Source organism: Erythrolamprus reginae, chromosome 3 (genome assembly GCF_031021105.1).
Source record: "Erythrolamprus reginae isolate rEryReg1 chromosome 3, rEryReg1.hap1, whole genome shotgun sequence".
NCBI classification, from domain to species: domain Eukaryota; kingdom Metazoa; phylum Chordata; class Lepidosauria; order Squamata; family Dipsadidae; genus Erythrolamprus; species Erythrolamprus reginae.
The window spans coordinates 250,747,152-250,771,849 of NC_091952.1; the positions used below are offsets into that span (position 1 = coordinate 250,747,152).

The 24,698-nt window shown below is 37.7% G+C and overlaps 2 protein-coding genes across 5 annotated transcripts in view; both read right to left on the minus strand.

Annotated features, from left to right (window-relative positions):
• Positions 1 to 345: 345 nt before the first annotated feature.
• On the minus strand, positions 346 to 17,673 carry LOC139166006 (proto-oncogene Mas-like). Of its 2 annotated transcripts, XM_070749261.1 has the most exons (6): positions 17,607 to 17,673; positions 15,536 to 15,667; positions 14,469 to 14,506; positions 8,737 to 8,822; positions 7,992 to 8,055; positions 346 to 2,122 (listed from the first exon to the last, which is right to left on the minus strand). In XM_070749261.1, the coding sequence occupies exons 4-6, from the start codon at positions 8,762 to 8,764 to the stop codon at positions 1,171 to 1,173; spliced, it is 1,044 nt and encodes a 347-aa protein (XP_070605362.1). In that variant the 5' UTR covers positions 8,765 to 8,822; positions 14,469 to 14,506; positions 15,536 to 15,667; positions 17,607 to 17,673; the 3' UTR covers positions 346 to 1,170. The 2 variants fall into 2 exon arrangements, with proteins under 2 accessions (XP_070605362.1, XP_070605365.1); XM_070749264.1 differs by lacking the exon at positions 14,469 to 14,506.
• A 2,743-nt stretch (positions 17,674 to 20,416) lies between these two features.
• LOC139166007 (proto-oncogene Mas-like) overlaps positions 20,417 to 24,698 on the minus strand; it is a 34,222-nt gene continuing 29,940 nt past the window's right edge. For all 3 annotated transcript variants that reach the window (XM_070749265.1, XM_070749266.1, XM_070749267.1), the window contains one exon: positions 20,417 to 22,599. In XM_070749265.1, coding sequence (XP_070605366.1) covers positions 21,648 to 22,599 — 952 coding nt within the window. In that variant the 3' untranslated portion in view covers positions 20,417 to 21,647. The remainder of the gene's footprint in view (positions 22,600 to 24,698) is intronic.

Genomic DNA, 24,698 nt, shown 5'->3' on the forward strand with positions numbered 1-24,698 from the left:
TTTTCTATCAGGAAAGTACATATTTTATTCCCTTCTCTTTTCTTTCATTATATAGATACATTTGCAAAATTATAGTGAAGCCACATATTCTTCTTCCAAGTGCTTTAGAGACAAAAGCTTTGCAAATCTATAGGAAAAAACCATACTTAAAACAATAAAAGTTACATTAAAATATATCATTCAGAAGGAAGTATTTCTAACAGTAGTTGTCTGATATAAAAAAGAATGTATATGAAGCCAGAAATATAATTTCATGTTATGAGATTTTAAAAGAATGTACCGGCATATGAAATCAGACATATAATTTTGTGTTATAAAATGAAAAAGCATTATATGAAATCAGACATTTTCTGTACAGATATTTTCACTTTGGAAATTATGAAGGCAGCAATATTTCCATTTTATATTGTTTGGCATTAGTTCAATGGCATTCCTAACAGTAATTGTCTGTTATAAAAGTAATGTATATGAAGTCAGAGATGTAATTAATTTCATGTTATGATATTTAAAAAGAATTTCTATGAAATCTGACGTATAATTTATATAATATAATTAATATGATTAGTCGCCCTGAGTCCCTCGGGATTGGGAAGCATAGAAGTTGAATAAAATATATTTTGTGTGATGAAATGAAAAAAAAAATTATATGGTCAGACATTTTCTGTACAGATATATTCACTTTGGAAATTATGAAGGCAGCAGTACTTCCATTTTATATCGTTTGGCATTAGTTCAATGGCATTCCTAACAGTAGTTGTCTGTTATAAAAATAATGTATATGAAGTCAGAGATATAATTAATTTCATGTTATGATATTTAAAAAGAATTTCTACAAAATCTGACGTATAATTTATATAATATAATTAATATGATTAGTCGCCCTGAGTCCCTTGGGATTGGGAAGCATAGAAGTTGAATAAAATAAATTTTGTGTGATGAAATGAAAAAAAATTATATGGTCAGACATTTTCTGTACAGATATATTCACTTTGGAAATTATGAAGGCAGCAGTATTTCCATTTTATATTTTTGTTGTTAGCTACTTTAGCCACCAGGCCTAAATGTGGATTTTTAAACAAATTGAGCGCACAAATTTTTTATGGTTTTCAAAAATGAATGTATAGTGATAGTAACACTTCACAAAAATGATTACACAATGATAATGACACTTCACACTATGTCTTCCTCTGTAGTTTCCTCCCCTTCTGAGCTTTCCTGCTCATCCTTGAAGACTCTTTGCAGAGCTACCTTCAAAGATGCTCTGGGCTGATTTTTTCCTCTCTTCTTCATCCCCACTAAGAAATAAAGGAGTGGGTTGATGCTGCTGTTGAGTGTGGCACATCCTATCCCAATTGTCAAAAAGTCAGGAAGACGGAAACCAAAATAATAAACGACATACAAGACATACATTGGGAGAGAAAAAAGGAGGAAGAAGAGGAGGGCCAACAAGATGGTGGTGAGAAGTTTCCTTTGATTGCGTTGAGATTTAGACCTCACTTGAATCCAGAGGGTCACAGTAGACACAACCATGAGAGGTGTACAAAGTAAACCATTCACAATAAGCTGGTAAAGGAAAGGTGAACTTCCAAAGCTCTTGGTTTTATGCAGAATGTAGTGCAGTGCAGAGAGCAGGAAGGAGAAGATCCAGATGAAGCTACAAACAAAGGTGGACAGATTTGAGGGGCGATGGCAGCGATGCCAGAGTGGGAAAAGGACAGCCACACACCTGTCCAGGCTGATGGCCGTCAACAGAAACTGGCTGACAGAATAGGTGAAGTAAAACAGCTCGAAAAATAATAAGAAAAATGTTTTGACAATAACATTATTTTCACCCAGAGTTGACACTGCCTCAAGAATAACTGAAATAATGAGGGATGTGAGGACCCCAGAGTCAGCGATGGAGAGGTTCAGGATGAGAGTGGTGAAAGGATTCCTCTTAATGGAAAAGGCCAGGAGGTAAATTGTCCTTCCATTACCCACCAGGCCTAAAATGCAAATAAGGGCAATGAACCCATTGATAAGATTTTGTCTTAATTTTTCAAACCGTTGATCATCTGTATATTGTATTTCTGGTATTCCAGAATTATTCTGAGTGGTGTTCATAATTTTGGGAAACATGATCCTTAAAAAAAGAAAGAAAAAAGAACATAAGAACATAAGAAGAGCCCTGCTGAATCAGGCCAAAGCCCATCACGTCCAGCATTCTGTGTCACACATGGGATCCTGAGCAGAAGGAGAAGGTAAAACCCTCCCTTTCCCTTGACCCCCCAACATATGGTACCCAAGGGAATCCTGCCTGCCTCAACTAACATAGAGTTGGACATCTGTTTCAAAATCACTGATACATTTGGCATCCATGAATCTGTCTAATCTTTCCTTGAAGCTATCAAAGCTGACAGCTGTCCTGACCTCTTCTGGAAGGGAATTCCATCAACCAATGACCCTCTGGGTGAAGAAATATTTCCCTTTATTTCACTTTCTTACCTATGAGCTTTAGGGAGTGCCCCTAAAGAATCAAGTTGCCATACACAAGCATACATGCATGTGCGTGCATGCACACAAACATTTTCATTTACACATATTAACACGTAACCATTTCTTTTCACCATCTGATGGGAATTACTGTTTTGACCTAGGCTTCCTGATTAAATAAAATGGCACAAATTGTTTGTCACAAACCTCATTATTGGTAATGGCTGCTAATTATTTTCATTAGAAGCGATAATAAGGCCAAACAAGTTCAATTAAAGTCTTTCAGGAAAAGGCAAATAACACACAAAACATTGATCTTCTTTGGCAAACTCAAACTCAACCCAGACAAGACGGAGTGGTTGTGGGTCTTGCCTCCCAAGGACAATTCCATCTGTCCATCCATAAACCCTGGGGGGGGAACTATTGACCCCCTCAGAGAGGGTTCGAAACTTGGGCGTCCTCCTCAATCCACAGCTGACATTGGAACATTATCTTTCGGCTGTGGCGAGAAGGGTGGTGCACCAGTTGCGGCCCTATTTGGACAGGGAGTCACTGCTCACAGTCGCTCATGCCCTCATCACCTCGAGGTTCGATTACTGCAACGCTCTCTACATGGGGCTACCTCTGAAAAGTGTTCGGAAACTTCAGATTGTGCAGAATGTGGCTGCGAGAGCCATCGTAGGGCTTCCTAGATTCGCCCACATTTCTGCAACATTCCATGGCCTGCATTGGCTGCCGATCAGTCTCCGGTCACAATTCAAAGTGTTGGTCATGACCTTTAAAGCCCTGCATGGCATTGGATCAGAGTACCTCCGGAACCGCCTGCTACCGCACGAATCCCAGCGACCGATAAGGTCCCACAGAGTTGGCCTTCTCCAGGTCCCGTCGACCAAACAATGTCATTTGGCGGGCCCCAGGGGCAGAGCCTTCTCTGTGGCAGCCCCGGCCCTCTGGAATCAACTCCCCCCGGAGATTAGAACTGCCCCCATACTCCTTGTCTTTCGTAAATTACTCAAGACCCATCTATACCGCCATCATGGGGGAGTTGAGACACCTTTCCCCCAGGCTTTTTTATATTTATGTTTGAGTATGTATATGTTGTTTGCTTTTTAAAATTTGATAGGGTTTTATGTGCTTTTTAATATTAGATTTGTTTTCGCTGGAATATTTTTTTATTATTGTGAGCCGCCCCGAGTCTTCGGAGAGGGGCGGCATACAAATCTAATGAATTGAATTGAATTGAATTGAATATGCTCAAAATATGCTTGTTTAGAAGAATGCTTCACATCTTTTGGGGGGAAAAATTACTGCACAGATAAATGGAAATTCAAATGCTCAAACTCTTATTTCAATACATCAACCTTTACCTCAATCACAAATTCAACTACCACTACCCTCAACCACATACACAACCACAACAATCACTACCTCAACCACATATATAATCTTAAACATCTACCAACCATCCAAATCACTTATCCTTACTCATCAAAGACACCCTTGAACGCGAACAAAAATGTCATAATGCTATTCTATTTGGGCTCGATATCACCAACAAACCTGATGTCACAAGGGTTCACAACTTCATTGCATCAGAAATCTCCCCTGAATATATCATTGAAGTCTCCAGAGAGGGCCCCGATAGAGATGGTTCAGTGGCCCTACAATTCTGTGGACTCATTTGCACAAATGAACTCATCAAATGAAAATTCATTTATATTATAAACTATATTAACAGAGACAATTCCAACCCCAAAACACTCTGCTCAGGTCCTGACCTATCCATTCTACAATGAATCCGCTCCCATGAACTATGGACAGAACTCAAAGAACTTCAAGACCAAGAACATAGTGACCTGTACATTGACTACTGCACTGACTGCAACAAAACTGAGAGTTGCAATCCACCTTTCAACATTCAAGCCCCCATCACCCAAAATCATCCCAACATCCAATCCACTTTGAACTGAAACTAACCTTACATCAACTAAGACAAGGAATGCACATGCCTTACTTCCTCAATATCAACTACTGCTAATCTGAAATGCAAACTAAGGAAAGAAAGAAGCGTCATAAACAAAATACCTGAACTCCTTCTCTTACTAAAAATTGCTAATTTTGACATTATATTTGTGTGGGAAAAATGGCTAAGTGCATCCCTCCCCAACTCCATTATCACAGTAAGAGTCTATCACATTTACCGGTCCGATCGTGAAACCCATAAAGGAGGGGGAATTGCCATCTTCTATAAAAAAATCACTAAACCTAAAAAATATTCAAGTTAGACATGATCTCAATCTTCAAGAAACCATCCACTTTGAAGTGACTTTATGTTATAGATCCCCTGATTACGTGATCACACATACGGACAAGCTAACCTCACTACTAATATGGGCAATCTCCTAGCCATACCGTCTCCTTTTTCTTAGCGACCTCACCCTACCTCCTTTCAAATGGAACATAAATGAATGTACAACTAAACCCATACACTCAACTCTTTACAATGCTATTACCAATCTAGGACTCAAACAACTAGTAACAAACAATACTAGACTCAGCAATTTTCTTGATCTTACCTGCAACAATTCACAACAAATAAAAGAGCCTTTTTCTATCAGTGATCACAGTATGATTCCTATCACCCATTTCCTCCCACTTATGACTGTATGGCTGAAACTTGTTGCTTGTATCCTTAAGATTTTTTTAATATTGCTTATTTGACCCCTATGACAATCATTAAGTGTTGTAACTCATGATTCTTGACAAATGTCCCACAGATTTGGCCTTCTCTGGGTCCTGTCGACTAAACAATGTCAGCTGGCGGGACCCAGGGGAAGAGCTTTCTCTGTGGCGGCCCCAGCCCTCTGGAATCAACTCCCTCCAGAGATTTGAACAGCCCCCACCCTCCTCGCCTTCCTTAAAATGCTGAAGATCTCCCTTTGTCGCCAGGCATGGGGATAATTACCACCTTCTCCCCCTTTTTATTATGTTTTTGGTCATACTGTATGATGGATTAGGTTGACTGTGTATGATTGTATAGTTAGGGATTTTAGTATGTTATTAATGTTTTTTAAATTGATTTAATTTTCTGCTATTGGATTTGTAATGTATTGTATCACAGTTATGTTGTGAGCTGCCCTGAGTCTTTGGAGAGGGGCGGCATACAAATCTAATAAACTATAAACTAAACTATAAACTATAAATGTATATTTTCTTTTATGTACACTGAAAGCATATGCATCAAAGACAAATTCCTTGTGTATCCAAGCATACTTGGCCAATAAAGAATTCTATTCTATTCTATTCCATTCTATTCTACTTTTTTCTCAATATACAACCTTTCAAAAATCACCTTAAAATCACAACCAATTGCAACTTTAAAAACATTAGCCATGATATCCTAGATGCCAATCTCTGATTGCTTGATTGGCAGACATCATTTCCTGGCTCTTATACTGCAGAAGACTACTACAATATAATTTTGCTCAAAATGCAAAGAATCATTAAACTATATATACCACTAATAATCACCAAAGCCAAGAAAAACAAATTACCCATAAAAATAAGGAAACTCCAATCCAAAAAAAGGTTTGTTTATTTATTTATTTATTTATTTATTTATTTATTTATTTATTTATTTATTTATTTATTTATTTATTTATTTATTTATTTATTTATTTATTTATTTATTTATTTATTTATTTATTTATTTATTTATTTATTTATTTATTTATTTATTTATTTATTTATTTATTTATTTATTTATTTATTTATTTATTTATTTATTTATTTATTTATTTATTTATTTATTTATTTATTTATTTATTTATTAATTAGATTTGTATGCCGCCCCTCTCCGTAAGGTGGAAAAATAAAACTGGCTACTTTACTAACTTTAAACGCCACTCCAAAAATCTATGCCATCAAATAAAGACTGAATGCACCAATTACCACATCAATCAAGAAGAAAACATTCTGTGCACAAAATTCACATGAAAGAGAAAAATGAATAGAGACTGATAATAAATTAATAAGATAAAGATGTTATAAACACACAAAAAAAGATTACTTAAGAAATATATTATGTAATTATGTATGTTTTTTAAATAAACGCAAGGTATATGCATTGATATGCGTATGAATATGAAATGGTAAATAAAATAAAGTAAAAAAACTTTAAAAAAAACAATCTAAAACAAATTGATTTTAGAGAAGATAATGTTGGTAAGGCTTTACTCAAACTGAAACCATCCCTATATATTGGACCCGATGGACTATGTTCAAACTTCTTCAAAAAGCTTTCCTCATCCATACTTGAACTTCTAAGCATCATTTCTGAAAAATCTTTCAGAACTAGTTTATTACCCAAGTTATGATCAACAATTTTACATAAAAGATGGCTGAGATTATATTACAAGCAATTGCATTGTCTTTGCTGATGATGTTAAATTATTAAATACCACCAACAAAATGCTACCCTTCAAAAACCCTTGACCATATATCAGAATAATCAGACAACTGTCAACTTCAAATCTCAACCAATAAATGCTCTGTTTTACACATTGGCAAAAAGATTCAGAACACAAAATACAAACTTGGAGGACACAACCTTAAGGATGACCCACACTCTATCAAGGACCTTGGAGTATTCATATCTCATAACCTACGTGCTGGAGCCTACTGTAACAGCATTGACAAAAGGGCACTAAGAGTTATTAATCTAATCTTGTGTAGCTTCTTCTCTGGCAATATTAATCTACTAACCAGTGCATACAAAACATTTGCTAGACCAATTCTTGAATACAGCTCAACTGTCTGGAGCCTGCACTGCATATCAGATATCAATACCATTGAGAGAGTAAAAAAATATTTCACAAGAAGAGTTCTCCACTCCTCTGCTCCCAACAGAATACCTTATTCCACTAGACCTGAAATTTTAGATAGCCTAGAACTTTGTCACCTTCAATCTGACCTAAATGTAGTTTATGAAATCGTTTACCACAGTGTCCTGAACCTATCAATGATTTTTCAGCTTCAACCATAACAATACAAGAGCACACAATCGATTCAAACAATGTGAATTGCTCCAACTTCACTGCAGAAAATACAACTTCAGGCACTACGACTGCAGAAAATACGACTTCAGTGATCGATACCTGAAATGCACTAACTGATTCAGTGGTTTCTTCTCCAAACCCCAAAATCTTTAACCTTAGACTCTCTACAGTCAACCTCACCCCATTTCTAAGAAGTCTGTAAGGGGTCTGCATAAGCACACCATTGTGCTTGCCATCCCAGTCTTACTTTCCTATCCTCATTGACTCTCTTGAGATTTCTCTGGACATTCATCCAACATGGGCCGGGCAACCATAAGGCAACTTCCATGCATCACAAAGGATCCCCACTGCAGCAGCAACAGTACACAGAACAGGGAAGGAAATTTCTCTTTGGAATGTTATGAAACAATTGGAAGGCTGCAGTCTTGAAAAGAAAAATATTTTGTACTATATTATACTTACCTGTCAAATGCATCCTCAAGGCGTACCGTTATGTTCATAAGACTATGATTGTCATGGGGATATCCTTTGGAGAAGAAGCAAGTCATGATAATGATCAATAACACCAGGCAGCAAAAATACCAATGTGTTTTAAACACTTTTCCATATTTAAGTTTCTGTGTTTTTATTTGTGGGTCTTCATAATAATCAATAATCAGGCCAATACTAATTTTTTATGGGGTTCTCTAAGCTATCTGCCCTAGAAGGAATTAACCTAATAAATAATTCAAAATATATTTTAGAAATACAAATTTTGAAAAAGAAACTTTTCTTCCCATCTTTCCTTCATTTTCAGAAATGTGTCTGGGCCTCCAATCACATATTTTTCCTTAAAATTCTTTTTAGGAGCATAGATGTTGACCTCAATCCTTGTATCTCCCCAAAGAACAATTCTGGGATTATGTTGCATAGAGAAAATCATAGAATGTAAGAATACTAACATAGGTGTGTTAATATTATTACATTCTCCATAAGACTTACTTTATGAAAAATCCCCACAGAAACCATTTTGTAAACGCACCCATTGAATGTTTTCAAAATGCCAACCCCCCTCCAACCCCAGGAGATGGACAACAACAGGAATTCATGTACTGGTGCTAGAATTTAAATTTTGGAATAAACTTATGAATATTATGAACATTTGGGATTTTCTTCAACATTAGTACCTTCTAGAAAAGGAGAATGATATAATTTATGCTGCTCTTACCTTCCGTTATATTAAGTAGAAACCCCATTGTGCAAAATGTGCATATAACACTTCAAATCTGTGGTTTAGGAAGACAATCCAGGACACTGCAAGTAAAGGGGAAATACATTTTTTTTTTTTAAAAAAAGAAACTTCTTAATGTCAAAATGACTTAAAGGAATTTCGTTCTTGGGAATTCAAAGTCTACCTGCTTGATGAGTTCTGTAGATCAGTTGTCAAAACAAAACAGGTTTAAACATTCTTAGCTTTAAATCAAGTCATCAAAGTTTATTTACTATCTAAGACCAAACACAATCAATGGAACAGGAACAATTCACTATTCTACAAATTTTCATTTATTTTTTTAGTTACAGAAATGTGCCATTTCTTAATGAATTTCACATTTTCCAACTACAGGTAATAGGCAAATAATGCACCAAAACTTAATACATATATATAAACCCATATTTTTTATTAAAATTAAGTAAATTATATTTACAACAGTGAATGCATGAAATAATCTATTGTTTATTTTATTTATTTATTTATTTATTTATTTATTTATTTATTTATTTATTTATTTATTTATTTATTTATTTATTTATTTATTTATTTATTTATTTATTTATTTATTCGTTTATTTATTTATTCATTTGTCCAATAGACAAATACATAGGAAGAAAAATAGACATGTGATAATATAAAAGAGGGTGAAAGTGAACTTACAGGAGAGGATATATGAAAGGAAGAGAATATATAAAATAGGTGAAAGAAAGGAAAGACAATTGGACAGGGGACGAAAGGCACACTAGTGCACATGTACTCCCCTTACTGGCCTCTTAGGAACCTGGAGAGGTCAATCGTGGAGAGTCTAAGGGAGAAGTGGTGGGGGTTAGGGGTTGACACAATTGAGTCCGGTAATGAGTTCCACGCTTCGATAACTCGATTGTTGAAATCATATTTTTTACAGTCAAGTTTGGAGCGGTTCGTGTTATTGCGGTTGAAGCTAAAGTAGTCATTGACTGGTAGGACATTGCAGCATATGATCTTGTGGGCAATACTCATATCATGTTTTAGGCACCGTAGTTCTAGGCTTTCTAGGCCCAGGATTGTTAATCTATTTTCGTAGGAAATTCTGTTTCGAGTGGAGGAGTGAAGGGCTCTTCTGGTGAAATATCTTTGGACATTTTCAAGGGTGTTGATGTCTGAGATGTGGTATGGGTTCCAGACAGATGAGCAGTAGTCTAGGATGGGTCTGGCAAAAGTTTTGTAGGCTCTTGTGAGTAGTGTGAGATTGCCTGAGCAGAAGCTACGTAGGATCAGGTTAAAAACTCTAGAGGCTTTTTTGGCGATATTGTTGCAGTGGGCTTTAACACTTAGGTCATTCGATATTAGTATTCCAAGGTCTTTTACAGAATGCGGGTTAGCAGTGAGAGATTGTTTATTCAATTCGTATGTGCGGTTTTTGCCGATGTGGAAGGTAGAGCATTTGTTGGTTGATATTTGAAGTTGCCAGGTGTTAGACCTGTCTGAGACAAAGTCCAAGTCTTTTTGGAGAGTGAGTGTGTTATCAGTGGTGTTGAAAAGTTTCACATCGTCGGCAAAAAGAACACAGTTGCTTTCGATATGGTCACAGAGATCATTGATGTAGAGAATGAAGGTAGTAGGATCTAGTACGCTTTCCTGGGGAATGCCGCTTATGACAGGGGCGGGGGTGGAGATGGCGCTACCAATTTTGACAATTTGTTGCCTGTTTGACAGGAATGCAGTAATCCAGTTGTGGAGGAGTCCTGAGATGCCATAGGATTTGAGTTTTAGGAGTAATTTGTCGTGGACCACTGAGTCGAAGGCTTTGCAAAAGTCTATATAAATTGCATCAATGGATTTTCCTTGGTCGAGGAGGGTAGTACAAATGTTTTTGGAGTGAAGTAGTTGTAGGTTGCAGGATACTTTCTTTCTGAATCCAAATTGTTTGTTTGAGAGTAGGTTATTAGATTCTAAGTAAAGGGTGATTGATCAATTTATAATTGATTCCATGATTTTACAAGAGACGCAACAGAGAGATATTGGTCTGTAGTTGTCCACTAGTGAAGGGTCTCCTTTTTTGAAAATGGGGATGATTATTGCTTTTGACCACAGCTTGGGGAGCGTGCTGGTCCTGAAGGATTTTTGGAAGATAATGCTTAGGGGTTCAGCAAGAGCAGAAGAAAGTTTCCTTAGGAAGTATGCACAGAGACCATCTGGTCCGGCAGATAGGGAAGGTTTGAGGTCACAGATTGCTTTTTCTATACTGTCTATAGTGTAGATGATTTTAAGATGATTTGGGTTAGGTTTTTTAGTGGGTTAGAAGTGCGATTTGCGAAGATGGGGGAAGAACCATTGCTGTTAACAAAAACAGAGCCAAAAAAAGAGTTGAAGAGGTTGGCTTTGGATGGGTCATCATGGTATTCTTTGTTATTGGGTCCTACGAGTAGTGGAATAGGTCTGGAGTCATTGCGTTTGTTGTTGACGAAGTTATAGAAAGCACGGTTAGACTTGGTGCAAAGGAGGCTTTCCTTTTATTTGCTGTGATAGTTGAGGCATTCTGCTCTTATTCTTTGGCATATGCTTTTGTAGCGGACTTTAAAGTTGGTTACTGGTTTTTTTTAATTTCTACGCCAGAGGGATTTTTTTTTTGGTTTGTAGTTTCTTTATCGAGACAGGTATGTTATTTTTTTGTTTACCTCTGGAATAAGTGAGTGACACATGTAGTTCGATATGCCTTTTGATTTAGAGTAAAAACATATTGTAGAGATCATCAGTGGTGATGCAGTTAGAGAACAAGGATTGCCAGTTAAGGATTGAGAGATTGGCGTCTATGAGATCATAGTTGGCTTTCCTGAAATTGTACTTAGGCACCGCATTCTTCTGGTGAGTGTTTAGATGATGTAGGTTGAGGTTGAAGTTGATCATACTGTGGTCACTGTTGGAGAAGAGTTCTTTTGTGTGCAGTCCATAGAGAGCACTTTTGCTGTTGCAGAATATGAGGTCGAGACAGTTGTTGAGTCTGGTGTTGTTTGATACTAATTGTTCTAGTCCTAGGCTGGTGACGGCATTATAGATGGCGGTATGTATAGGTTCAGTGGAGCATTCGTTTAGTGACCAGTTGATGTGTGGTAGGTTGAGGTAACCAAGGAAGATAATGGGATGGGGGCAGGAGGTTGCCCAAGTTAGGAGGGAGGTTAGTTTAGTTGCATGGGTAATGTCGTAGTTTGGAGCTCTGTAGCTCAGTAGGAAACAGAGTGTGGTGTTGAGGGAAATGTCACAAACTAGGCTTTCAGGAAGGATAAGATCTTGTGCAACTTGAATGTTTTTTAGATTGAGTGAGCTTTTGTAGAATATGGCTACACCACCCCCTCTGCGGGATTCGCGATCAGACCGGAAGATTGTATTTGTTTATCAAGAAAAACTAAATAAGGAAACAAGTTTAAAATGTTCAAAAGTTTAAATTTCTCATTGATCTGGCCTTTATTTTGTGTTCCTTTTGCTTCTCTTGACTTTTCTTTTGTATTCAAGGAAAGGATTTTCTCTTACAATTGTCCAAGAGTAGTCTGCAAGCATTGATGGGCTCAATTTACCTTGGTATCTTTTTTCCATAGCTACAACGTCTTGATGAAAGCACTCCCTATGCTCACCACTCACTGCTCCACAATTTGATGAAAAGAAATTCAGATGAGAGTATAGAAAATGAATTTTTAGGACCATGTTACAACCAAGATTTTGTAGTCCTGGCTGAGTTTTTCCACTACTTTCTTGTAGTTTTCTGCTGTATTGTTTCCAAGATAATTTGATGTCACTGACAGGTATGGTACACACATAGTCTTTTCCTTGCCATACAACAGAGAAAAAAAGCTCTCCGCTGCCACTTTTGCCCAGTCCTCTGCGGCAGTGGGTGGGGGTTGGAAGACCCGCTTGCTCACTTGCTCTGCTGCCGACTGCAAAGACAGGAAGGCTGGACAAAAGATCAAGCTGGACAAAAATGTAAGTGTCTGAAATCTGCGGGGAGCTCCTGGATTTGGGATTAGCCCTCAAAGCTGCCTTCCAACATCAAAGGAGAGGGGGGCGGTGGCAGGCAGAGGGGAATCCCCCGACCCCACTCTCCCAGCCTCCGCACTGAAAGCCAGGAAGTAATGTCTCCGTGACTTCAAAGCCCCTGCGGGAACCTCCTCAGCAGCAGCTTTAACATGCCGAGAAACTTGCCATCGTCTTACTTTCCCAATGGAGAAATGCTCCCCAAACAAACCGCGTGCACACATCCTCCTTCTGACATCAAAGGGGAGGGTGGTGAGGGTGGTGGAGGCAGGTATAGGGGAATCCCCCGCCCCCACTCCCCCAGCCTCTGCACCAAAAGCCAGGAAGTGATGTCTCCGTGACATCAACGCCCTGCCCCCAGAAGGGTTCAGCGGGTTCGGGTTCATGTGCCCAAGTTCACACAAACCCGCCGAACCTGAATTTCATTGGGTTCGCCCATCACTACTCTAGACATCTCTTTTGGTGTTTCATCTCCCAGAGCTCCTTGGTTTCTGGGATCCATTGCCTTGGAGAGGTCACAGAGGCACAATCCAGTCAAAGTTCCAGGCAGACACCTGGAACTCCACTGAATTGTGGACAAGGGAGTCAGGTACCTCCCCAAGCTCCCTCTGAAATCCGGGTGGGTCTATTAAGTGCCTGGGGCAGAACTACTTAATCGGTTCTGCCTCCCTGCAGTGAAGGATTGGTTCCTTAAAGTATAGTCTCAACAGGTAATACTCTGACCGTGACAAGGGAAAGGTGTCTATATACCCTTTGACATCAGATCATGTTTCCACTGCCCCGAGAGGAACACTAAATCAAGTGTGTGCCTCCCTTTCATGAATTAGACCCTGAATTACTTGGGTCAGGTCCATGGTTGTCATGGAAGCCATTAACTCCATTAAATCCCCCAAGCCCATAAGTCTGGGGAACTCCACCGCCAACTCAGCTATTGCCTCAAGCAGCGAAAGCAGGGCTGTTTCAACATAGCTCAGAGGCAGATACATTAGCAGCAAGCCCACCTGAACCACTAGCTCCAACTTCAAGAGGAGAGACTCACACCTGACAATCCTGTGAGGACTTGAAAGTTGTTCCACTGATTCCAGATCCACCTAGGTAATTGGCAAATATTGAATAAAATATAATAACAGAGTTGGAAGGGACATTGAATGTCTTCTAGTCCAACCCTCTGTTTAGGCAGGAAACCCTACACCACTTCAGACAAATGGTTATCCAATCTCTTCTTAAAAACCTCCAGTGTTGGAGCATTTACAATTTATGGAGGCAAATTGTTCCACTGATTAATTGTTCTGTCAGGAAATTTCTTCTCTCCTTTATTAATTTCTATTATGTCACCGTTAGTCATTGAAGGGCTACCAAAATGATTACTACCACACTGTGGGCATGGCTTATTTTGTGGGTGTGGCTTGATGGTCATGAGATCAGGTAGGAGAGACTTGCTGGCCATGTGACCACATGGGAGTAGCTTGATGATCATGTGACCTGACCAAGGATTTTCAAAGAACCTCAAAACAATACCCATATCAATGGACTCAAAACAAGCACTTAATCGAATTCACCCACATCCTAGAAGTGAGCAGCTATGGAACACTGAAATGACAGAAACATCTCACTTAGAATTTTGAAAGCATTGTCATAAAGGTGCCTTCATGATTAAAATAGCCACTCACAAAATAACTTACTCAGTGTGGAATACCGTGTTCAGTTCTAGAGACCTCACCTACAAAAAGATATTGATAAAGTTGAATGTTTGTTTATTTACTACAAACAAAGATGGGCTACAAAAATGGTGGAAGATCTTAATCATAAAACTTATCAGGAAAGACTTAATGAACTCAATCTGTATAGTCTGGAGCACAGAAGGGAAAGGAAAAGGGGGATATGATCAAAACATTTAAATATGTTAAAGGGTTAAATAAGATTCAGGAGGGAAGTGTTTTCAATAGGAAAGTGAACACAAGAACAAGGGGGCACAATCAGGTTAGTTGTGGGAAAGATCAGAAGCAACGTGAGAAAATATTATTTTACTGAAAGATTAGTAGATGCTTGGAACAAACTTCCAGCAGACATGGCTGGTAAATCCACAGTAACTGAATTTAAACACGCTTGGGATAAACATAGATCCATCCAAAGATAAAATACAGGACATAGTATAAAGGCAGACTAGATGGACCAGGAGGTCTTTTTCTGCCATCAATCTTCTATGTTTCTATGTTTCTAAAAGGAAAGATTGCATTGCTATTTTTTACTCCTTCTGTTAGCTGTTCTTGCGAGAGATTCCTAAAGCAGACAGGACATTCTTTGATCACCCATAACTTCTGCCTCTAGAACTGTTCATGAGTCTGCCAAGGAGTTGAACTGATTACTTATAGTAAATAAACAAGTTGCCTTTACTGCCTTGCTGTTCAAAGACCAGATCATCAATTCTTCGATGCTTCTAGGATTTTCTTGGGTTTTTTCACCCAGATATTAAGCAATTCCTCTCTGTCTTTCTCCCATGAAGAAAAAGTTCTCAAATAAAAGACACTCAGCCAAATCAAACACACACCAGCCAACAAGTCAGAGATGGGAATATTGCTGTCACTCTATCCTGAGGAAAAAAAAGTTGAGTTCTAATATTGGGAAGAGGATCCTGTGGAATTAGCTGATCTCATACTAATCGTCCCCAAGTCTTATCTTAAACTCAAAAAGGAGTATTTTGCAAATAGCTATTACCACAAAAGAAACTCTGCCTTTACTATAGACATACCTGGTGATGAATCTCCAGACGAGAATGGCTGGTCTCTTTCAGAATCTAAGCATGATGTTCCTTTTTCAATGAATCATCTTAGCTTGCATTTGATGTAAGTGCAGTTGGTAAGGAGGATTGAGTTTGTCCAAGCTTCTCAGTAAAAATAAAAGAGAAATTGCACAATATTTTTCTCTGAATTTTGCAGCATTATATGTTAGAACTTGAAACCACAATCGTATCTTGGCAACTAAAAGCTATCTGATAGAGAAGCAATCTAATCTGGACGTCAAATGCCTGGAATCAGCACCCATTAAAGAAGTAATGCCTTATTTATTTGTTTGTTTGTTTGTTTGTTTGTTTGTTTGTTTGTTTGTTTGTTTGTTTGTTCGTTCGTTCGTTTGTTTATTACATTTGTATGCCGCCCCTCTCCGTAGACTCGGGGCGGCTCACAACAATAGTGAACACAATGTAAATACAAATCTAATATTTAAAAAACTAAAAAATCCATAATTTAAAAACCATACACACAACATACCATACATAAATTATATAGGCCTGGGGGAAGGTGCCTCAATTCCCCCATGCCTGACGACAGAGGTGGGTCTTAAGAAGTTTACGAAAGGCAAGGTGGGTGGGGGCAATCCTAATGTCTGGGGGCAGCTGGTTCCAAAGGGTCGGGGCCGCCACAGAGAAGGCTCTTCACCTGGGTCCCGCCAGCCGACATTGTTTAGTCGACGGGACCCAAAGAAGGCCAACTCTGTGGGACCTAACTGGTCGCTGGGATTCGTGCGGCAGAAGGTGGTCCTGCCTTATGGCAGCCATTGTTAAATGTGACAGCAACTTTCTTGTTACCCAAAGAAATCCATGTGTCATCAATGTAAGTGTCCACCATTTTGCCCATTTTGTCATGTTTCCAAATGTTGTGGTTAGTGTACTATCTAACTATATTATATTATATTATATTATATTATATTATATTATATTATATTATATTATATTATATTATATTATATTATATTATATTATATTATATTATATTATATTATATTATATTATATTATATTATATTATATTATATTATATTATATTATATTATATTATATTATATTATATTATATTATATTATATTATATTATATTATATTATATTATATTATATTATATTATATTATATTATATTATATTATATTATATTATATTATATTATATTATATTATATTATATTATATTATATTATATTATATTATATTATATTATATTATATTATATTATATTATATTATATTATATTATATTATATTATATTATATTAGAGAAAGAGAGAGAGAGAGAGAGAGATCTACAAATGAACTGGAATTTCCTTCTGGAACTGATAATTATAGAGTTGGACATATTTTGATATTGATACTATAGTTATAATAATAACAAACTTAATACATATTATAGTGTTGGAATGTGATATTGAACCCTCTTCTAATACAACCCCCTGCTCAATTATATCATAGAGTTTGAAGGGATTAACATTAGAGAGCAGGGTAACGTTTTTACATCTCTCCCCCTCCCTGTCTCCCCCGCCCCCAGTTTAAGAGACTGCCTTGACCCATCTGCCGAAATACGATAAGATAACCCTACATCCCAGGGTTCTTGGTTCCATCCAAGCATGCAGTACTTAGGAGACAAACCCCACGGTTTGTAGCCAAACCTATTTTTAGAGCAATTTTCAAATCAATCGGTGAGTGATTGGAAATTTTAGATCATGAGCAAACAAACAATTACATTTGTATTTATATAGATTACAACATCTACAGAATTATTCAGCCAGTAGATGGCAGTGTTCAGTTTGCATCTATGGTTATAATCTTTATAACCTTTATGTTCTGAGGTGAATTTTCTGTGGCAGTTAAAAACATGAACAGACTTTGAAAGGACCTTGGAGGTCTTCTAATACAACCCCCTGCCCAATTATATCATAGAGTTTGAAGGGGTTAACATTAGAGGGCAGGTGACATTTGTACATCTCTCCCCCCTCCCTGCCCCCCCCGGTTTAAAAGACTGGCCCAACCCCTCTTTCAAAATATAAGACCGGCCTACCTCGCAGGGTTCTTGGTTTCACCCAAGCATGCAGTTCTTAGGAGACAAACCCCACAGTTTGTAGCCAAACCTATTTTAGAGCAATTTTCAAAGCAATCAGTGAGGAATTAGACCATGAGCAAAGGAACAATTGCATTTGTATTTACGTATATAGATTACAACATCTTCACAATTATTCAGCCAGTAGATGGCAGTGTTCAGTTTGCATCTATGGTTATAATCTATGGTTCCCTTTATGTTCTGAGGTGACTTTTCTGTGGCAGTTAAAAACATGAACAGACTTTGAAAGGACCTTGGAGGTCTTCTAATACAACCCCCTGCCCAATTATATCATAGAGTTTGAAGGGGTTAACATTAGAGGGCAGGTGACATTTGTACATCTCTCCCCCCTCCCTGCCCCCCCCCTGGCAGCTATATATATGCCGGGCTGCCAGGCTGAGCCAACCAATCACCTTGCAGTATTTTCCCGCCCGAGGAATGTGGGGCAGGTACAAGGCCTAACTGTCCTCTGGACACAACAATAGGGTTTGAAGGGATTAACATTAGAGAGGAGGGTGACATTTGTACTTCTCTCCCCCTCCCAGCCCCTCCTTGGTTTATGATTTTTTTTAAAAAGAAAAAAACCCTATATCTCAAATTTATTTATTTATTTATTTATTATTTCAATTTCTAGGCCGCTCTCCTCCGACTTTACCTTTACGTAAGGTAAAACAATAGAAAATGGAGATTAAAACTAAGCCAATATAAAACTAAATCCATTAAACATGGTCAGTACTAGGTACTGTACTGGCTGGGTTTTTCAATATATGAACTAAACCAGCAATGAATGATTGGAGGAAATAGTATATGTTACTTTTAAGGGCTAGGGTGTAATAATGTTACTTTAAGAGCTAGGTCTTCAATTGTTGGTTGTTGCTGGCTATTGTGGTGAGTCTTGATAATGCTTGTTATTTCGCTTTGTGCTAAAGTATTTCTGGGTGCTAACATATAGCTGTGTGCTTAATATTCTGTGTGCTAATATACTGCTCAAAAAAATAAAGGGAACACTCAAATAACACATCCTACATGTGAATGAATGAAATATTCTCATTGAATATTTCATTTGCAAAACTATTCCATTTGCACAACAGCATTTGAAATTGACTGTCAATCAGTGTTGCTTCCTAAATGGACAGTGTGATTTCACAGACGTTTGATTTACTTGAAGTTATATTCTGTTTTTTAAAAGTGTTCCCTTTATTCTTTTGAGCAGTGAATATAGCTGTATGCTTAATACTGCTGTGTGCTAAGATATTTCTGTGTGCTAATAATATATTATATTTCTGTGTACTAAATATTGGTCCATGTACCAGCTGTGTGCTAAACATTGGTCTATGGATTGTATCATGGTATTGTATGGAACTGTGTGTAATATGTTTAGAATAGGTTAGTACTGTATAGAACTGTGTATGATTACTTAATTTGGATATGTATGTAGCTGACTGTATATGCTGGATAGTCTATTGTATACATTGTGAATAATATTTATATCTTTACTATATTGGTCTGTGTTATTGGCTGAACAATCACCACTGCCACGTATACTCTGTTTTAAGTGACCAGAATAACTCCGGGACCACCTTCCACACGAATCCCAGTTGGCCTTCTCTGGGTCCCGTTGACTAAACAATGCCGTTTGGTGGTACCCAGGGGAAGAGCCTTCTCTGTGGCGGCCCCAGCCCTCTGGAATCAACTCCTCCCAAGGATTAGGACCGCCCCCATCCTCCTTGCCTTTTGAAAGCTCCTGAAAACCCACTTATGTTGCCAGGCATGGGGAAACTGGAGATTCGAAGTGCCCCTACTCTTCCCGCCTTCCGCAAGATGTTGAAGACCTATCTATGTCACCAGGCATGGGGGGAATTACTATCTTGTCCCCCCAGCATCACCCAAATAATAACAGAGAAAAAAACCCCCAGCCGTTTGTGTGTGTGTGTGTGTGTGAACTCTTGAACCATTTCCAATAGCTCACCTGAACCTTGGAAATGGTTCAAGAGTTCATTCACACACAGACACACACACACATACAAGGGGGGAGGAGACAGGGATGGAAAAAGAGAAGATAGTAATAATAGTAATAGATTTTGGTTTTGTTTTATTATTAATTTCTTTTAATAAAAAAGAAAGGATGTTTTTTCTTATTTATTTATTTATTTATTTCTATCTATCTATCTATCTATCTATCTATCTATCTATCTATCTATACTTCTATGCCGCCCAGTCCCAAAGGGACTGCCGCTCAGACACTATACTTTACCGCCCACACCGCAAAAAAATTAGAGGGAACATTGCCTGTGGGTATCTTAATTCCCTCATGCCTGCCGACATAGGTGGGTCTTTAACAACTTACGAAAGGCAAGGAAGGTGGGAGCGGTTCTAATCTTTGGGGAGAGTTGATTCCAAAGGGCCGGGGCCACCACAGACAAGGCTCTCCCCCGGGGACTGCCAGCCAACATTATTTAGTCGATGGGACACGGAGGAAGCCAACTCTGTGGGACCTTATCATTTGCTGGGATTCGTGCGGCAGAAGATGGTTCTTGAGGTATTCTGGTCCAATGCCATGTAGGGCTTTATAGGACATTACCAACACTTTGAATTGAGATCGGAAAATAATCGGCAGCCAGTGCAGGCCGCGGAGTGTTGAAGAGAAGTGGGCAATAGTTCTCACGGCTGCATTCTGCACGACCTGAAGAAGGGTGGGAAAGAAAGGGTTACAGTGATGGAACCTACACTGCTTTAAAGAATACTACAAAAAAGGAAACAAATGAAAATTATTCCTAATTAATTTTTATTAAATATAACCAATCATGTCTGAAATATGTGAGGATCAAAATTATCACATTTTCTATCAGGAAAGTACATATTTTATTCCCTTCTCTTTTCTTTCATTATATAGATACATTTGCAAAATTATAGTGAAGCCACATATTCTTCTTCCAAGTGCTTTAGAGACAAAAGCTTTGCAAATCTATAGGAAAAAACCATACTTAAAACAATAAAAGTTACATTAAAATATATCATTCAGAAGGAAGTATTTCTAACAGTAGTTGTCTGATATAAAAAAGAATGTATATGAAGCCAGACATATAATTTCATGTTATGAGATTTTAAAAGAATGTACCGGTATATGAAATCAGACATATAATTTTGTGTTATAAAATGAAAAAGCATTATATGAAATCAGACATTTTCTGTACAGATATTTTCACTTTGGAAATTATGAAGGCAGCAATATTTCCATTTTATATCATTTGGCATTAGTTCAATGGCATTCCTAACAGTAGTTGTCTGTTATAAAAGTAATGTATATGAAGTCAGAGATATAATTAATTTCATGTTATGATATTTAAAAAGAATTTCTATGAAATCTGACGTATAATTTATATAATATAATTAATATGATTAGTCGCCCTGAGTCCCTCGGGATTGGGAAGCATAGAAGTTGAATAAAATATATTTTGTGTGATGAAATGAAAAAAAAATTATATGGTCAGCCATTTTCTGTACAGATATATTCACTTTGGAAATTATGAAGGCAGCAGTACTTCCATTTTATATCGTTTGGCATTAGTTCAATCGTATTCCTAACAGTAGTAGTCTGTTATAAAAATAATGTATATGAAGTCAGAGATATAATTAATTTCATGTTATGATATTTAAAAAGAATTTCTACAAAATCTAACGTATAATTTATATAATATAATTAATATAATTAGTTGCCCTGAGTCCCACGGGATTGAGAAGCATAGAAGTTGAATAAAATAAATTTTGTGTGATGAAATGAAAAAAAAATTATATGGTCAGACATTTTCTGTACAGATATATTCACTTTGGAAATTATGAAGGCAGCAGTATTTTCATTTTATATTGTTTGGTATTAGCTACTTTGTTCAATAAATGTGGATTTAAAAAAAATTGAGTGCACATATTATTTATGGTTTTCAAAAATGAATGTATAGTGATAGCAACACTTCACAAAAATGATTACACAATGATAATGACACTTCACACTATGTCTTCCTCTGTAGTTTGCTCCCCTTCTGAGCTTTCCTGCTCATCCTTGAAGACTCTTTGCAGAGCTACCTTCAAAGATGCTCTGGGCTGATTCTTTCCTCTCTTCTTCATCCCCACTAAGAAATAAAGGAGTGGGTTGATGCTGCTGTTGAGAGTGGCACATCCTATCCCAATTGTCAAAAAGTCAGGAAGACGGAAACCAAAATAATAAACGACATATAAGACATACATTGGGAGAGAAAAAAGGAGGAAGAAGAGGAGGGCCAGCAAGATGGTGGTGAGAAGTTTCCTTTGATTGCGTTGAGATTTAGACCTCACTTGAATCCAGAGGGTCACAGTAGACACAACCATGAGAGGCGTACAAAGTAAACCATTCACAATAAGCTGGTAAAGGAAAGGTGAACTTCCAAAGCTCTTGGTTTGATGCAGAATGTAGTGCAGTGCAGAGAGCAGGAAGGAGAAGATCCAGATGAAGCTACAAACAAAGGTGGACAGATTTGAGGGACGATGGCAGCGATGCCAGAGTGGGAAAAGGACAGCCACACACCTGTCCAGGCTGATGGCCGTCAACAGAAACTGGCTGACAGAATAGGTGAAGTAAAACAGCTCGAAAAATAATAAGAAAAAAGTTTTGACAATAACATTATTTTCACCCAGAATTGACACTGCCTCAAGAATAACTGCAACAATGAGTGATGTGAGGACCCCAGAATCAGCGATGGAGAGGTTCAGGATGAAAGTGGTGAAAGGATTCCTCTTAATGGAAAAGGCCAGGAGGTAAATTGTCCTTCCATTACCCACCAGGCCTAAAATGCAAATAAGGGCAATGAACCCATTGATAAGATTTTGTCTTACTTTTTCAAACTGTTGATCGTCTGTAGAATGTATTTCTGGTATTCCAGAATTACTCAGAGTGGTGTTCATAATTTTGGGAAACATGATCCTTAAAAGAAAAAGAAAAAAAGAACATAAGAACATAAGAAGAACCATGCTGAATCGGGCACAGATAAATGGAAATTCAAATGCTCAAAATCTTATTTCAATACATCAACCACTACCTCAATCACAAATTCAACGACCACAACCTCAACCACATGCACAACCACAACAATCACTACCTCAGTCACATATATAATCTTGAACATCTACCAACCATCCAAACAACTCATCAAAGATACCCTTGAATACGAATAAAAATGTAATAATGCTATACTATTTGGGCTCAATATCACCAACAAACCTGTCACAAGGGTTCACAACTTCATTGCATCAGAAATCTCCCCTGAATATATCATTGAAGTCTCCAGAGAGGGCCCTACAATTTGTGGACTCGTTTGCAAAAATAAACTCATCAAATGAAAATTCATTTATATTATAAACTCTATTAACAGAGACAACTCCAACCCCAAAACATTCTGCTCAGGTCCTGACCTATCCATTCTACAATGAATCCGCTCCCATGAACTCTGGACAGAACTCAAAAAATACTGCATATGCTCAAAATATGCCCATAATACCTGCTTGGAAATAAGCAATTCCTTCAAACAACTTCCACATTTCTTAATTTCTATCTATCATGTCTACCAATACTGGATAATCTAATTACCATGCCTGATAGATTCCAAACCTTAGAAACAACCATAAAACCACAAACAACATACATCGATTCCATACCTCAACCACATATATAATTTCAAACATCTACCAACCATCCAAGCAATTTATCCTTACTCATCAAAGACACCCTTGAACATGAACAAAAATGTAATAATGCTATTCTATTTGGGCTCGATGTCACCAACAAATTTGATATCAGAAATTCTCCCCTGAAGATATCATTGAAGTGATAGCCCTGATAGAGATGGTTCAGTGGCCCCACAATCCTGTAGAGTCGTTTGCAAAAATGAACTGATCAAATGAAAATTCATCTATACTATAAACTCTATTAACAGAAATTACTCTAACACCAAAAAAAACCTCACTCATGGCCTGACCTATCCATTCTACAATGAATCCACTCCCACAAACTCTGGAAAGAACTCAAAAAACATCAAGACCAAGAACATACTGACCTGTACATTGACTACTGCAACAAAACTGAGAGCTGCAACCCACCTTTCAACATTCAAGCCCCCATCACCCAAAATCATCCCAACATCCAATCCACCTTGAACTGAAACTAACCTTACATCAACTAAGACTAGGAATGCACATGCCTTACTTCCTCAATATCAACTACTGCTAATCTGAAATGCAAACTAAGAAAAGAAAGAAGCATCTTAAACAAAATACCTGAACTCCTTCTTTTACTAAAAATTGCTAATTTCGACATTATATTTGTGTGTGAAATATGGCTAAATGCATCTCTCCGACTCCATTAGCACAGTAAAAGACATCATGGCACTGGACCAGCGTATCTACGAGACCGCCTTCTGCCACATGAATCCCAGCGACCGGTTAGGTCCAACAGAGTAGGCCTTCTCCGGGTCCCATCAACAAAACAATGTCGTTTGGTGGGCCCCAGGGGAAGAGCCTTCTCTGTGGCGGCCCCGGCTCTCTGGAACCAACTCCCCCTGGAGATTAGAATTGCCCCCACCCTCCTCGCCTTTCGTAAGCTCCTTAAAACCCACCTCTGCCATCAGGCATGGGGGAACTGAGATATTCTTTCCCCCTAGGCCTTTACAATTTATGCATGGTATGTTTGTTTGTATGTATGTATGTTTGGTTTTACAAATAAGGGTTTTTTAATTGTTTTAGTATTAGTTTTAGTATTGGATTTACATGCTGTTTTGTACTACTGTTGTTAGCCGCCCCAAGTCTACGGAGAGGGGCGGCATACAAATCCAATAAATAATAATAATAATAATAATAATAATAATAATAATCATCATCATCATCATCATCATCATCATCATCATCACATTTACTGGTCCGATTGTGAAACCCATAGAGGGGGGGGAATTGCCATCTTCTATTAAAAAAAATCACCAAACCTAAAAAACATCCAAGTTAGATATGATCTCAATCTTCAAGAAACCATCA